This window comes from Panthera tigris, chromosome B2, assembly GCF_018350195.1.
Source record: "Panthera tigris isolate Pti1 chromosome B2, P.tigris_Pti1_mat1.1, whole genome shotgun sequence".
Lineage (NCBI taxonomy): Eukaryota > Metazoa > Chordata > Mammalia > Carnivora > Felidae > Panthera > Panthera tigris.
In genome coordinates, this window is record NC_056664.1 from 150,347,618 (window position 1) to 150,364,865 (window position 17,248).

Sequence of the window (17,248 nt, forward strand, 5' to 3'; positions counted from 1 at the left end):
AATGTCCACGTCCAACATAATTGCTACTTATAACAACTGTTGAGCAACAGAAAGACCAGAACACGGAAGGTGCCTTAACGAGAACATTCAGGATGACGGTTTTGAGCCAGGAAGGAGCCACAGGACGCGCAGGGGATGATGAGCACCTTCCACAGGGGCCCCTCCTCCTTGCTGCCAGGATGAGGTAGCCTGAGTCCGCAGGATGCTGCGGAACATGCACCTGCCCCCCCCACACCCCTGCGCCTTGCCCCCACCCCCGCCACCACACCTGCACCATACCTGTGCCGCCCTGCCCCCTGCCGCTGCCCCCATCCCCCCACCACACCGGCACCCCACTGCCCCCCCACCACACCTGCACCATACCTGTGCCCCTCTGCTCCCCGCCTGCACCCCCCGTCCCCCCACACCTGCGCCCCCCCGTACTCCTGCCTGCACGACCGTCCCCCCACCACCACACCTGCACCCCACTGCCCCCATCACACCTGCACCATACCTGTGCCCCCCCGTACCCTTGCCTGCACCCCCGTCCCCACCACCACACCCGTGCCCCCCCCCACGCCTGCACCCCATCCATCTACATCACAGAAACACTTGGACTGACAGCATTTGCTTTTTGGGTTTTTGTTGTTGCTAAAACATGTATTGAGTGTGAGTCTTAAAGCGAGCGGCTCCAGGAGCCCAAGAAAGCGTGGGGGGTAGCTCAGGGCTCCAGGACCAGGAACCTATCAGGAAACTAAAACAGTGAGACTTCCCACACCACTGCCCTCACTTCGAGTCTACTCGCCTCATTATGTTTATAAAATGTCTGTGTACAAGCCCTCCTGACCTTCCGAACGTGCTTCGGTCACACGTCCGCGAGATCTGACTGTACTCCCTCCCCTGGACCTTTGCAAAAGCTTTGTTCTCTGGCCTCGGGGCACCTGTGCCAGAAGTGCCCGCTGCCCCGGCCACACCCTCCCCCCAGCGTGGTGGGGCCGATCTAGTTTGCTAAACCTCCACGAGGGCCTCAGTTCTATTCTGTTCTGATCTTGAAGGGATTGGAAGGGCACGTGGCAACCGACACCCAGGACCAAAGGAGCCCACACACTGTACCTGAGAAGACAGCAGGTGTCCCAGTAAGATCAGCACGGAAGACCAGCGACAAGTGGTTGGCTAAGCCACAGGCCAGCCACCGCCCATCTCCTGCATAAAAAGAGTAAGAGAAGTGCCTATAAAGTCACAGCTCACCGGAGGCGCGCTCACAACAGGGGAACAGAACAGAACTGGTAGCTAGCTTGAGGCTGGGTTTCCCAGGTAGCGAGAGAATCTACAGCAAACAACATCTGCTCAACAGCCACCAGCACCCTTTGAGGGCCCACCAGGTGACGTCCCCCCGGCTTCCTTCAGAGAGAGCCCGAGAGGCAGGAGCTGAGGCGGCACACCCAGGCTGCAGGGCTAGTCAAGAGTCAGCGCTGGGACCTGAACCCAAAGTACCCTAATCCCCAGGGCGCCCTGCCTCCCATCAACAGATTTTTTCAGATACACGTTATTCAGCTAAGCAGTCTTATTTAAACAGATCCCTAAAACAGTACAGAACTAAATTACAGAATCCCCCCCCACCTGTAATTTTCAAACCCGAGGCTCCTACCTTATTTCTAATCGTCTCATAGAATCATATAATCACAAGCAAGCCCGTTGAAGATCACAAAGATACTTGACTACTGAGAGTACGTTACCTAATTTCCCAAAATTATTCAAAATATGCTTTGGCTGGAATTATATAAAAACAGCTGTAAGTAACGATAAGCTGTGGGAATGAATTAAAGTCCTGAGGGGCACGGCTGGTGGAACAGTCGTGGAGGCGGGTGGGGCGGGTCCCGGCCCCCAGACACAAGCCTTCTCCCCACCCTGACTCCACGTAAATTCGGAAACGACATGTGCTTCTGAAAAAAGGCCTCAAAGAGGAGAGCCGCCTGGGCGAGAGCGGCTCCCCACTTCTGCAAACCTGCTCAGGAAAAACGCTGAGGGTCTGGAGGATCAGTCTGGAAGGGGCGCTGCCTGTTCCTGTGCCTGAGAGACAAGCACCCGCGGGGTCGGAGAGGCTCCATCGGGGAGGGAGGGAGGGAGCTGACGTGGGACCCCGAGGTCATCCGCCCCTGCCCCCCAAGAGGAGCCGGTGGAGGGAGCGGGGGGAGCCCCTACCCAAGGCTCCTGCACCCCAGCAGTGGCCGGCACTAGGGCCACCGCCCCCATTCCAGGTGCCGCTGGCTTTCGTCCAGACCCCGGCACGCCAGACAACTTCAAGTAACCAAGACTTTGAACTCCGTTTCCAGGGAAGCAGCGGCAGGGAAGAGACCCTCGCACACGCGGTGAAGGCGGCCCCCGGACTCGGCGTACCCGAGAACTGGACACAGAGCGCGGCGGCTGGCCCGTGGGCAAGGACACGCTGCTTGTGGAGTCTGGTTGGCGGAGAACTCTCCAGAGGGTACTCCTTACTTGAAGGAACATGAGAGAAAATGAAAATCAAGAGAGTTCAAAGTGAGGTTAGAAATAAAAAAATAAACTAGAAAGGGTTCTCCTATCCAGATGTGCGATTTTATTCTGTCGACTTTGAACGTACGGAAACACATTCAAAGCCATGAAATAATGCACATATTTTAAGTACAAAATGTCAAGGATTTCTCCTGTTTCACATAACTGAAGGGGACCCTGGGATGGCCAGATGAGAGCATCTTAGCAAGAGAAAACACACTTCACTTCCCAGTTTCAGATTCCATGTGGGTGACCATCCACTAATTACTCAGATAATCTGCAAATGGCTTCTATCTGCCCAGAAAATAATCACACCTGAAGTCTGTGAGAGACCATGGACTTGGGGAGAAGGACCGACGGTCAGGGCCCTGTGCAGGGGCAGGCTGGGTGGCGTGGAACCCGCAGGGCCTGGGGGCAAGGCAGCACGGCCCACGGAAGGCATTCAGATCTTTAGGCAAAGTCCCCCCGTTGTTCATTTTCAGCAGCTGGCCTGGTAGCCTCTGAGCAGTAGGTGGCCCAGCGGCCTGGGGACTGGCCAGGGCCCAGGAGGCCAGGCCCCTCACTGGCACCCACGTGGCCTCCACGTCCTTCCCACCGCAGTCCCAGAATCCAGTGTAAACAGAGCACAAAACCACCTGTCAGGCAGCATTGCCACAGGTTAGGGGGACGTGGAAAGTTCCAGGCACACTGCACAGGGCAGAAAGGAAAGTAGCTATGATCTGAAGACAGGTTGCTGTAAAAGCTGAAAGTTACGGAAGACAAGTTAGACACATTTACTCATGTCTCTAATGCAGTAAAAGCTGGGAAGACGGGCTTGCGGGCCCGCCCCCAGCCAGGCAGCACCGTCCCTTCAAAGGGAAATTTGGTGGGTGTTCAGAGGAGCCTCTCCCTGAGAAACACTTGCCTGTGCCCAGGACGTTGTTTGGGGTCTCCGGAAACCCCTCAATGCAATGCCCCCTGGGGCTGGAATTGCAGCAGAGACAGCTGACTCTGTCTGGAGAGCTGGGCTCTCATAGGAAAAAGCCACCAGAAAGATCAGAGTTGAGCAGGGCTCTTTCCTGCTGCATTCTATACTCAACCACAGACAGCTGTCCCAGGGTCCGAGGGCACCTGCTGCGGGCATATCCCCACCGTCGCTGACCCACTGATACAGGAGCAGCACAGACGGGCAGGAAGAGCAACGGGGCTTAAGAAAAACGTCACAACACGTGGGCAAAACCGGCATCTGGCAAGTGACTGCTCAAGTACAGATGGGCTGCAGACTGGAGTCAGTGACACTTCACTCCCGTCGTCCATAGTCTCCATCCCCGTGTGGGTGTAGACGGGCTGTAGACTGGAGTGGGTGATGATTTGATACCACCAGCCATAGTCTCCATCCAAATGAGGGAATCCAGGTCCTAGAGGTCCCCCAAACACCTTCCCATCTAGGCACGTGGGGCCTGGGGATCGGCAGGTTGGCCACGGTCCGCACATCGTGGGCAGCGGTGCGTCCCACGAGAAGCGCGTCCCTGTCAGTGAGCTCATCGCCGGCCATTCAAAATTCACCTGGAGCCCATAAACTGATCAAATTTTTCTGTCCAATTATTAAGCAAGAAACTTATCAAGAATGATCCATCACTGGCTACAACACTTTCTTAAAACAGTATTTTAACAAAAAGTAACTATTGCCTCTAGAGGCAAGGGAAACAGAAGCAAAAATGCACTACTGGGACCTCATCGAGATAAAAAGCTTCTGCACAGAGAAGGAAACTCTCAACAAAACTAAAAGGCAACTGATGGAATGGGAGGAGATATTTGCAAATGACATATGTGGTAAAGGGTTAGTATCCACAAGAGGATAAACAAATTAAACTCAACACCCAAAAACAAATAATCCAGGGAAGAAATGGGCAAGAGACATGAATAGACACTTCTCCAAAGAAGACATCCAGATGGCCAAGCGACACATGAAAAGATGCTCCACATCACTCATCATCAGGGAAACACAAATCATAACCACCAGGAGATACCACCTGACACCTGGCAGAATGGCTCACGTTAGCAACTCAGGCAACAACAGAGGTTGGCGAGGATGCGGAGAAAGAGGATCTCTTTTGCATTGTTGGTGGGAACGCAAACTGGTGCAGCCACTCTGGAAAACAGTATGGAGGTTCCTCAAAAAATTAAAAATAGAACTACCCTATGCCCCAGCAATTGCACTACTAGGTATTTATCCAAGGAATACAGGGATGCTGTTTTGAGGGGCGCAGGCACCCCAATGTTTATAGCAGCGCTATCAACAATAGCCTAAGTATGGAAAGAGCCCAAATGTCCACTGACTGACAAATGGATAAAGAAGCGGTTTGTATACACACGATGGGTTATGACTCAGCGATCAAAAAGAAGGAAGTGTTGCCATTTGCAGCAAACAGGAATGGAACTAGAGGGTATCGTGTTCAGCAAAATGAGTCCGTCAGAAAGAGACAAATACCATGATTTCACTCACGTGTGGAATTTAAGAAACAAAACAGATGAACAGAGGGGAAGGGAAGGAAAAATAAGATAAATACAGAGAGGGAGGCAAACCGCAAGAGAGACTCTGAAGACTGAGGGTTGCTGGAGGGGAGGTGGGGGGGGGGATGGTGTAGGTGGGTGACGGGCATTGAGGAGGGCACTTGCTGGGAGGCGCACTGGGTGTCGTGTGTAGGTGATGAATCACTGGGTTCTACCCCTGAAACCATTATCACACTATATGTTAACTAACTTGGATTTAAAGAAAGAAGAAAAAAATATTGCCAAGTTGTCAAGACGGTAAAAATAGCAGCCTGTCTGAAAAATGAATAAGGAAGAACTGAATCTGAGTAAAAGGACATACATATACGAATAACGTGCACACGCCGTGTATACGTGGGCCATGTACACATCTGGTACTCCCAAGGTTGGACACCTGTTTGAAACAAATTCACTTACAGTATTTAAAGGGCCTCCCCAAATCATGCTACGTCTACTTTGAAAGGCAAGTTCGTGACGCACCACCTGTGACTGCTCCTGCGGCGTGAAGGGCTGTCGCCGTTATTCCTGGTGTTGGTCTTGGGGGAAAACATAGTGACGCTGTGGAAAGAAAACTCTTACGTCATCTCAAAGATGACAGCTCCAAGCTTCTTAAGAGACCTGTATTTTGCAGCAAAACATACAGAACATATAAACATATAAATGCTTTCAGTGTCCCAACTAGTGATAAAGCAAACACTCACTCACTCTAATCGTAACAGCTATTGTTTCAATTATATATCTACACTGGCTATTGCACTGCTGAAAATATATTCGGACATAAAAATTCTGGATAATGCTGAGCTACTCACTTATAAATGTTGACTACTAGAAAAACACTAAGATAACCATTTCTGTGTAAAGATCACACCGCAAATTATCTATTGGCCCCATTTTGTGAGGTGTGTGTGAAAGATGTATAAATCAAGAAACTGCTCCCAAAGTCAGAATCCCCTTAAAGTGAATACAAGACATGATTCTTATGATATTGTTTCCTTTTGGAGAATAAATTTATGTAATCGTAACAGAAACGAAACTTCACTTGTGAACATTATTTTGCAAACCTACTCAGAGACAGAAGTGAACTTACCGGCAAGTCACACTGAATTCTCTCTTGAACAGAATTAGATTAGATGCCGGCGGTGGCTGAACAGGCACCTGTTTTTAACACGGTTTCTAAGATGAAGAAACAAGCTCCCAGAGATGCTGGCGCACATGGTGCTGAGCTCCGGGGACAGACGAGGGGCAGCCACACCCCCATCCCGCACCTGCATCCAAGCCCTGCAGTGTCAGTAGCAGGCTCAGCTCCGGGCCGTGCCCGGAGCCATCAGGCCAAGGGGCGGGAGGGGGTGGCCTGGCCCCGGGCCACCGCCAGAGGCTCTGCACCGCCGCGGGATCTGAAAGTCCCCCGGGGCCCGGATGAGGGAGGATGCCAGTCACTTGAGGATGGGAGAAAAGAGAACAGAGGGTAAGAGGCCACCGAGCGGGGGCCAGCAGGGAACACGTGAGAAGGAGCCAGAAGGCTGCCAGAGCACAGAAAGCACGCCAGGAGGGAGGCGGACACGGTCAGGGCTGGGCTCGCCTCCTTCCATCTGCCCCTCCCACTGCCTCTGACAGGTCACCGTGCCGCATACCCTGACAAGGTGATCCCATTTAAAATACCGTAACATCATGCTGTACTTTTCCCGTAAAGTTCAAACTCCCGGGTTGGTGCTCAGGGCTGTTCATGGTCTGGCCTCTTCCTCCCCCTGGGCACCCACACAGGAAAGAAAACTCGAGACGTGCCTTAATATAAGGGACCCCAGAAGTCCACACTGAACACAGCAGATCACACTACAGCTGGTGCCCACAGGCATGGTGTATGAACTAGTGTGCAATTTTGTTGAGGCAAGGATCCAGAATCCAACCGTCCATCCACCTGCCAATCCATCCATCATCCACCCACCCATCTATCATCCACCTATCCGTCATCCATCCATCCATCCATCCATCCATCCGTCATCCATCAGTACTTTGTGAGAGGGTCTGAGTGCCAAGTGCTGTGCCAGGACCAGAGGTTTAAAGAATAAATAATAAGTAAAGCACGAAGTCATGCTAGCCAGCCGTGCCAGAGAGAATAAAGCAGGCAAGTGCCGAGAGGGAATCACGGCAGAGGCGGGCATGTTATCAGGGCAGCCTGGATAGAAGCAAGACTGGCTGCCCCATAAGCAGCACCCATGTGAGCCTCAGGGAAGCACGTGAGGGGGAAGAAAGGGCCAATGGAGAGCCCTGAGGCAGAGGGATGGACGCAGAGGCCAGGGGGGAGGGGGAAGGAGAGCATGGCATAAGCGGGTCAGGGGACGGGTGACCCCAGAGAGCCTCCCAAAGCCCTGACCTGCGTTCCGAGTGGGCCCAGGGCTGTTCCGCTCAGTATGTGAAGAGCACGGAACAGATCAAGATTTGGGGTGAGAAGACGTCAGAGGCCGACGTGCATTTCACACAGAAAAGCCAAGTCCGCTTCCAAGAAATGCGGCATTCCGGAAGGACAAGGGGATTTCGAGGCTCTGCTGTACTTGAAACTCCCCAGATACCACGTTGTTCCCAATTTCGTCATCATTGACCCCCTCCCTCCCCAACCCACCAAACCAGGTCTGAAGACACTGCATCTAATGCTCCCAGAAAGCCCGGGCGGCCAGGTCTCCGTCCCTGCGTCCCCCTCTCCCAGGCAGGTCCGCCCCTGTCCTGGCACCTGACAAGGTCACCAGGCACCATCGCTGCCATCAATCAGGACCAAAGGGCGCCCGAGAGGCGAGCACATGGCGAGCACACAGGAGGGGCTTGCTGCGGCCTCATGTTGACTGCTGTCCATGTGTCCCTGCCCTGCACCCAGGGGTGGCCCTCCACACACATCTTTCCCGCCTCTCCAGGCCTAGTTACTCACTGTGGGGCGGTCGCATACCCAGATGACCTCACTTTGCTGTGGAAAACCAGAGGCTGGTCCTGAACGGTGCTCCGTACCGCTGTGTGAAACGAGTTTAAAAAGTAGATGTTACTGGCACAAAAACAGACACTCAGATCAATGGCACAGAATAGACCAGAAATGGACCCACAAACATATGGCCAACTAATCTTTGACAAAGCAGGAAAGAATATCCAATGGAATAAAGACAGTCTCTTCAACAAACGGGGTTGGGAAAACTGGACAGCAACATGCAGAAGAATGAACCTGGACCATTTTCTTATACCAGACACAAAAATAAACTCAAAATGGACGAAAGACCTAAATGTAAGACAGGAAGCCATCAAAATCCTTGAGGAGAAAGCAGGCAAAAACCTCTCTGATCTTGGCTGCAGGAACTTCTTACTCAACACGTCTCCAGAGGCAAGGGAAACAAAAGCAGAAATGAACTACTGGGACCTCATCAAAATTAAATGCTTCTGCACAGCGAAGGAAACCATCAGCAAAACTAAAAGGCAACCGACAGAATGGGAGAAGATATCTGCAAACGACTAATCAGATAAAGGGTATCTAAAATCTATAAAAAACTTATCAAACGCCACACCCAGAAAACAAATAATCCAGTGAAGAAATGGGCAAAAGACATGAAGAGACACTTCTCCAAAGAAGACATCCGGATGGCCAAACGACACATGAAAAAATGCTCAACGTCACTCATCATCAGGGAAACACAAATCAAAACCACCAGGAGATACCACCTGGCAGAATGGCTCACATTAGCAACTCAGGCAACAACAGATGCTGGCGAGGATGCAGAGAAAGAGGATCTCTTTTGCCTTGTTGGTGGGAATGCCAGCTGGCGCAGCCGCTCTGGAAAACAGTGTGGAGGTTCCTCAAAAAATTAAAAATACAACTACCCTACGACCCAGCAATTGCACTACTAGGTACTTATCCAAGGGACACAGGTGTGATGTTTCGAAGGGACACATGCACCCCCGTGTTTACAGCAGCACTATCGACAATAGCCAAAGTATGGAAAGAGCCCAAATGTCCATCAATGGATGAATGGATAAGGAAGATGTAGTTTATATATACGATGGAGTATTACTCAGCGATGAGAGAGGATGAAATCTTGCCATTTGCAGCAACGTGGATGGAACTAGAGGGTATTATGCTAAGCGAAATTAATCACAGAAAGACAAATATCATATGACTTCACTCATGCGAGGACTTTAAGATACAAAACAGATGAACGAACATAAGGGAAGGGAAGCAAAAATAAGATAAATACAGAGGGGGAGGCAAAACATAAGAGACTCTAAAATATGGAGAACAGAGGGGTGCTGGAGGGGTTGTGTGATGGAGGGGTGGGCTAAATGGGGAAGGGGCTTAAGGAATCTACTCCTGAAATCACTGTTGCACCATGTGCTAATTTGGACTTAAATTATAAAAAATAAATAAATTATAGAAAAAAAGTAGCAAATGTTTAACATGCCAAGAAAAAAGTTCCTTGAGAACACAAAAGTTCACATGCATGGAAGGAGGCCATTCACTACAAACCGAAGAGGTTTCACACCCAATGCCAAACCAACCGATACCAGCAAAGAAGGTTAAATCAAGGGTATTACAAGTATAAGAAAACAACAAAAAACATTTTCTCATTCCTCAAACGACACTGAATTGCAGTATGCTCAATAGCACACGTTCCAAACACCATGCAGACTAACATATCAGCTCACGTCGTAATAAAACAGGCCACACACAGAACCCGTCTATGTGAAATTCCGTCCGTGGCACACTAGAAACCAGCCATCGTGGAGTAACTCGCTCTATAAATCTGTGACAAATAGATCTTTTCTACAAACAAGAACAGCAATGATCTTAGATCAGCTCACATTTCTCTTACGTACTCGTTTACCACATGATAGAGCAGTAAGAAAGATAAAGCACTTAACCATGACTACACCTGTGCACCTCAGTGGCAACGAAATTTCTTATCCTACTAAGTTTTCCACAGCACCGCCAACTGATAAAAACTCTGACACTGCATGAACTTAACACAAATATTTACAAATCTCAAATCCTTTCAGGCAAAATAAAATTCTGCCAGAATTATTGATTTTTACAAACATTTAATACTTGGTATCCAATATGAATACTCTGTACAACAGTATAAAGTAGCTTTAGAAAAAACGGATACTTGCACAGTATTGCATTATTTTGAAAATAGTTTTGTTTTTTGTTTTTTTTTTTAACAAAGAAACTCAGTTCTGTATCTGGCACTATTTCAAGCCTGATAACCTGGACCATATTCCCATCAAAAACCAAGTGAAGCGAGTGAGCAAATCACTAAAATGACACCCACGTGACCAGGAACCCAAAAAGCATCCGGCTCGCCGAAGGCAGAGCCCCACCCGGGGGACGAGGCACCTCAGGGAAGGCCTGGAAATACAACTGCTCCCAGGGGGGACCCAGAAAACCTCTCTCCACCTCAGTGTCAAGTGAAGGAGAAAAAATCTCTGAGAAAAACAAAGCAAACGGAAAATATTTTCCAAATCAGATAATAAAATAACAGACGCATTTGGGTACTTGGTTATGAAAAAGTCTTAAAAGTACTAGAATAAAGTTCATATTTATGTAAGGGCATATTATTTTAATAAATGCTTTAAGTATTAAAATATATCAGTTCATCGCATGTGTTTATTTCTATTATGCTTCTTGCAACTAGAGGGATGCAAATTTTTAGATTCTAGCACAACTATAAATCGGTCAACCGCATTAACTCTCCATATGAATACTTTTTAAACAAGACATAAAACTATCATAAAAATCAACTGTCTGAAATTGCACCTGTCCCTGGTTACAGAGAAATTATAATCTCCGTAATAAGCCTTACTGTCTATACGACTGTTCTTATCAAAGGTTTTGTTCTACGCATCACTTAGCTGTGAAGCATGGTATATCATATAGACTCATCCGAATAAGATGATCCATACTAGCAAAAAATGAAAAAAAAAAAACATTTTTAAGGGTACATCTAAATAAAACAAGAATAAAATCTAAAGAAATGAGTGAGGTAAAAAAAGAAAGAGGTATTTATGTGTCTCATTTCGTAACAGAGTTCCATACAGAGGTGCCATAAGATTATGCCTTTGACATGTCAAGTCACATGTGCGGTGATGAAAATAACTGGCCACACTTAGAGGTAAAAACCAGAGCATCAGTGGCCACTTAACATAGAGTTCATCCAGTCTAAGTAATTTTCTTTGAGTAAAAATGTATTTAGAATTTCGGAATATTATCTAAGCAACCTAATATTCCAACTAATTAGCAATTTAATTAATATCTGTCACAACTTTTTTCCAGCTAATTTTAATAAAAACATATACATAATTTTTGGTATTAATAAAATTATTTTAAAAGACTTTACATCATGCAACAATATGAAGGCACTTAATGCCAATGAGCTGTACACTTAAAAATGGTTAAAATGTGGGGTGCCTGGGTGGCTCAGTCGGTTAATTGTGAGACTACAGCTCAGGTCAAGATCTCACGGTTCAGGAGTTCGAGCCCCATGTCAGGCTCTATGCTGACAGCTCAGAGCCTGGAGCCTGCTTCAGATTCTGTCCCCCTCTCTCTCTGTCCCTCCCCTGCTCACACTGTCTCTCTCTCAAAAATAAATAAAACATTAAAAAAAATTTTTTAATGGTTAAAATGTTAAATTTTACATTATAGATATTCTACCACAATAAAAAATATAAGAAGAAATAAATGAACAGAACGTTTTCTGTTTTTAAAATGTTTTTAATTTTTTTTTTTCAACGTTTTTTTTTTTTTTTTAATTTATTTTTTGGGACAGAGAGAGACAGAGCATGAACGGGGGAGGGGCAGAGAGAGAGGGAGACACAGAATCGGAAACAGGCTCCAGGCTCCGAGCCATCAGCCCAGAGCCTGACGCGGGGCTCGAACTCACGGACCGCGAGATCGTGACCTGGCTGAAGTCGGACGCTTAACCGACTGCGCCACCCAGGCGCCCCAAAATGTTTTTAAAAAGAACATGAAAAACAACTTTTACCACACCAATTAAGTATAAAGCCGTAACATATACCTAGGAAAGACTTTCAGTTTTCACTAACATAACTACATAGGAATTTAAACTTCTCTGAGGAGGCCGCCATTGAAGGATGGACTGACTTCTACTCCTGAAGCGACACAGGGCTCGGTATTCAGACTGAGGGAGGGACAAAGCCAGAACAGGAGGCCGCGGCTCAGAAACCCAGCAGAGGGGATCCCAGATCCCCAAGGAGGGGACCCGGCCTGCAGTGACCACGCGGGAGGGGAGGTATGAGGGCGACAGTCCGTGCACTCCTTCCCCAGAGGGACTCGGCTGGGTGGGGCTGGGGGGGCCACAGAGCAACACAGTTAAGAACAGTGGAGGCCTTCAGAAGGTCTCGTGGACAAGGGAGGGGGCGGCGGGACACGGGTGTAATGACAGCACAGCCCCCCGCCCTTCCAGAGCCAGAGCCTGGACGACCTAGCAGGAGGGTACCTGCACCTGCAGTCGTGCCCCCTCCAGGAGCTGGGGTCCCTCATCAAAGATGGAGATACAAGCAGACTGAGCACCTCTATTGTTTTGTAATTAGGTCAATAAAAGGCTTAACCATACTGATTAGGACTCCGGGTTGGTCAACGAAAGGGAAAAAAGAATCACTGTCAGTGATTCTCAACAATGAAAATAAATGGAATACGTAATGAAGTCTGGCATCTTAAAACAGAACTTTAAAATTATTTCTTTGTAAAAAGCAACATGCGGATTTGTTTTCTGCTTATAATAATACAATGAGAAAGATTTTTGAGACAATCGGGAATAACTTATGTGGGCTGGCTAATAAAGGACACGAAAGAATCGCTGTTGGTTTTGATAATGGCATCACGGCCACTAAGCACACGTCTGTGTTTTAGAAACGCGTACTCAAGTCTGCAGGGGTAGAACGACGTGATGCTTGGCAATGGCTTTACAATCTTCAGCAAAGAGAGACAAGAAAAAATCAGTCCCGTGATCAATAACTGGGCATCCACATGTATGTTCTGGCTGGTAGCGCATTTGGTTTTTTTAATTTTTTTTTTAGTGTTTTTATTTATTTTTGAGAGAGAGAGAGAGAGAGAGAGAGAGAGAGACAGAGCATGAGCAGGGGAGGGGCAGAGAGAGAGGGAGACACAGAATCCGAAGCAGGCTCCAGGCTCCGAGCTGTCAGCACAGAGCCCGACGTGGGGCTCGAACTCCCGGACCGTGTGATCATGACCTGAGCCCAAGTCAGACGCTTAACCGACTGAGCCCCCCAGGCGCCCCTAGAGCACTTGTTTTTGAATTCCTATGAATGATACCCGATTCAGGAAAACAAAACATCTAGCACATTCCCTACCACAAAGAGCATGTAAAAAATACGTGAGAGGCAGAGAAACGAAGCAGCGATGGACAGAGGAAACGCCGAATTTTCACGCGGACAAACATGAATCCACAGAGCAGGTCGTTGCGCCACGTCCCAGAGCAGGGGGTACTAACCGGACCGTCGCTGAGGCGCCGGTGGGGTCCTGTGCTCCTCAGCAATTCTGAAGTGCAGCGGAGACGTGGACAGGACACAGCCACTGGGCAGACAAATCGCCAGGAGAACAAACTCACAAAACGCACGTTGTCAGGACATCACAAGGGATTAACTCATGTAGATACGGATGTGCGATATTTGGAAACGATCAAGCTTATTCCTCTTCTTCTAAGAAATAATCTTTACTATTTTTAAAAAAATGGCTCTTTTATAATTTACATTCTATCCTGAAATAAAATATTTTTACACTGAAAATTAAGTATGAATCATTTACTTTTAAACAAGACCGAAGCAATGCCATGAGCAAGAATTTCTTTCGAACAGGTCAGGAGAGTTGGGAGTTCACTAAACTTTACTTTTAATTCTTAGAATCGACAGGAACGTAAGCTCCTGAGCGGGGAAAGCCGCATGCGGAAATCCTACCGGGGAAGACCCTACCGAGGCAGCACCGACAGGCTCCTTCCGGCGCCGAGATCTTGCCGAGACCGCATCAGAGCCGCGAGACGGATTTCCAACACGGCGATCTGACAGCCAAACATGGATGTCAGTAAGCAGATGGCCTGCACGGGACAGTTGTCACACGGTCAACAGTGAGCACACACCCGTGACCCCAACCACACAGGGTAAGGCTGCTCCTGTCATGTGGGCAGTTATTGCGTGCCAAACGTCACACGCGAGGTCACACTCCACCATGTGGAGGAAAGGACGCGTACCGATGCACTCGGCAGGGTCTGAGGACGGCACGTTTCAGGTCTCACCTTTTGCTCGCCGGCCTTGCTCATCATTGCGCACGATCCGGCAACCTGAATGCTGAGGCTCCTGAAATCTTAATTTCCAACAAAGAGAGACAAACAAGCAACGTTTACGGGGCAAGTGGAGGGAACGAACCCCACGTGCCTGCGCCCCCACCGCACGTGGGCCTGTGCGCTCCCGAGAGCCCTTGCCCTGGGGCAGCTCAATCCGGAGGAGAAGAAGGCAGAGGGCAGCTGGGGCGAGCCCCGGTAACACAATTCCGGGGGCACACACACACACACACACACACACACACACACCCGGATCTAAGAGGAGCTCCGGTGAACCTTCAAGGGCAAGCAGGGGGAGGAGAAGAAGGCGCTCAGGTCAGCAGAGGTTTGGAGGAGGGTTCAAGCAAAGTCTGCGAGTAAGTGACGGTCGAAACGGGCAGTGACCTCCAATGAGGAGGGAGGCTGGGCTGGGCCAGGCTAAGAACTCGGACTCTGTCTCCAAAACACAGGGGCCTTAAAGGAGAAAGTGGGGAGACTGCTCTTACAGGTGACATGGGCCGTGCCTGCAGGAGGCTCCTGAGGGGGGCAAGCTCGGGGAGGGAGGAGGGACGGAGTCACGAGTCACGCCCACATTACTGGCAGGGCAACTCCCGGCGTGGAGGTCGCAGAATCTGAGAACAGACGGGAGCCGCCCCAGGTCAGTCCAGACCGTGGAGTCGGACAAGCCGGGGGGCTGTCCAGTCACGGCGTCAAGTCGTCAGCAGGAAATATGGACAGTGTGGACTCGAAAGCCCTTGGTATAAGTTCGGGACAGGCGCGGCAGCCCCGAGGAGAAGTGTCCCTCGGAGCCCTGCGCACGGAAGACAGGGGCACCGCGGACCAAGGGAAGGGAGACCCACCCGGAGGTCGGGGTGAGCCAACAGCCTGGCCTTGGGGCCCAGAGGCTGCCCGCGGCCCGACGCATGGCGAACACGCCTCGTCTGCACGTTCTGGTGACCAGACTTTCCACGCTGAAGGTGTCACCCTCCCGTGGCAGAGGAAAACATGAATAGAAGTTACATGAAATTTAGATCAAAGGTGACCTGAACTTTCACCTTACCCTTGTAACGTAAAACGCCTTCCAATTCGAAGTTCGCCAAGTTAAGTATGAGTAAGCCAGCGGAGCTTCCAACCCACAGGCACGGGGCACTCTCGGAAGGCAGGCTGATTTTCAAAGAAAAAGAGAGAACGACGTGGCGGTCTCACCCCTCAGGCTTCCGTCCCACAGCTGCCACTGAGCAGGCAGCCGGCTCTCAGCATTTATGACCCAGAAACGCACTCGATCAGGCTGGTGTTCGTTCAACGGTCTCGGGTTTCCTGGAAGCCCGCTGTCCGGTGAAGACGAGATGGCCACGACCTGACCGCAACTCGACTGTCATCTGCAAGGCTATCACTTCTTCCGAGCTCAAGGTGGCAGCCGGTGCCACGTCCGTCCCTTCGAGGCGGCCACGTGGCACCTGCGTCCTGCCGGGTGGCGTCTGGAGATGAGGAGCCCCGCTAACAGGGAACAGACCACCGTGGCAGAGCTCAGGGGATACCGACCACAGCTCTGCCTCCTCTTCCACCGATGTGCAAACAGGGTCAACGGTAACCAAGGGCCCACAGGCCTCCTCTGGCCATGCCAGACCTGGACTCTGAAGGACTCTCCACGCCCTCTCTCCCGCCTGCCACTCGGTCCCCTGGAGCCTCACACGGCGCCAGGCCTGTCTCTTTCTCACTCTGGGCTCATTCTCAGGCCCGCACACACCCGCGGCCGTCCAGAAGGCGGCCAGGCAGGTGGGTCCCTGCGACCCCATGTGCACCCCAGGGACGGAAGGCCTGGCCCTGACCAAAGCACAGGCCAGATGTGTGTTCCCACCCAGCCTGGCACCTGTGCGGACACTTGGCCCTACAGCACGGCCAGCTCCCCGTCCAGGGGAGCACCCCCCTTGTCCAGGGACACCAGAGGCCCTGTTGTCCCTAGACCTTTCCACACTCAGTAAAAGCCATCATGATACATTCTTAAGTGTCTGATATACAGACAGATGGGGGAAGCTTAGGGGGAGTCACGATTATATCCTCCTTTACCTTATTATGCAGTCAAGACCCACCTAGGGACGCCTAGAGGGCTCAGTCGGTTGGGCGTCCGACTTTGGCCCAGGTCATGATCCCACGCTTCGTAGGTTTGAGCCCCGCGTCGGGCTCTGTGCTGACAGCTCAGAGCCTGGAGCCTGCTTCAGATTCTGTGTCTCCCTCTCTCGCTGCCCTCCCCCACTCTGTCTCCCCAAAATGAATAAACATTAAAAATATTTTTTTTAAAGATCTGCCTAGATTTTGGTGAGTGAAATTAAAATTAATATTTCTTTTATTAAATAGACTTAGAAATAATTGACCAAGTTTACCAACTTTAAGACTCGAAGTATGCAGTCCTAAAAACACTTCAGTTACTATTATTCTAACAGACAAAAATAATTTGGTTTTAGTTTAATCATTCTTCAAAAATGAACCTAATTTAGTAAAGTTTTCTTCACATGGCACTGGCCAAGTTCATCATACTCACCATCCACACTCAGAACTGAGCAGGAGCGAAAGGTCACAGGGAGCTAGGGACAGGACAGGCAGGCTTCCTTCCATGTCCTCTCCTTTCTCCAGGCCGTGTGCACGGGGACGCCGATTCTCCTCTAAGAACAGAACTATTGATAATCTGAGCTATGAGATTAAAATGATCAGTCGAGTTAAAGGCAAACAGTTGGCACCACGGGATGTTGATGGAAATACACGTGGGCTAGAGTAATCAGGTCACGAGTGAAGGAAAGCCCTCAGACTTACACGAGGTAAAGAACAAGGTTATAAATACAGAGCAGACCCCATACGTGAGGCCTGTAAAGAAGGAACGTGGAGTGTCA

The 17,248-nt window shown here is 49.7% G+C and overlaps 1 protein-coding gene across 1 annotated transcript in view; it reads right to left on the reverse strand.

The window, feature by feature from the left end:
• WDR27 (WD repeat domain 27) overlaps positions 1-17,248 on the reverse strand; it is a 159,691-nt gene that overhangs the window by 113,400 nt on the left and 29,043 nt on the right. Inside the window, 9 exon segments of the mRNA XM_042987551.1 lie at positions 1,093-1,182; positions 2,182-2,474; positions 5,524-5,601; positions 7,961-8,039; positions 13,542-13,624; positions 14,020-14,141; positions 14,340-14,407; positions 15,424-15,527; positions 16,903-17,023. Coding sequence (XP_042843485.1) covers positions 1,093-1,182; positions 2,182-2,474; positions 5,524-5,601; positions 7,961-8,039; positions 13,542-13,624; positions 14,020-14,141; positions 14,340-14,407; positions 15,424-15,527; positions 16,903-17,023 — 1,038 coding nt within the window.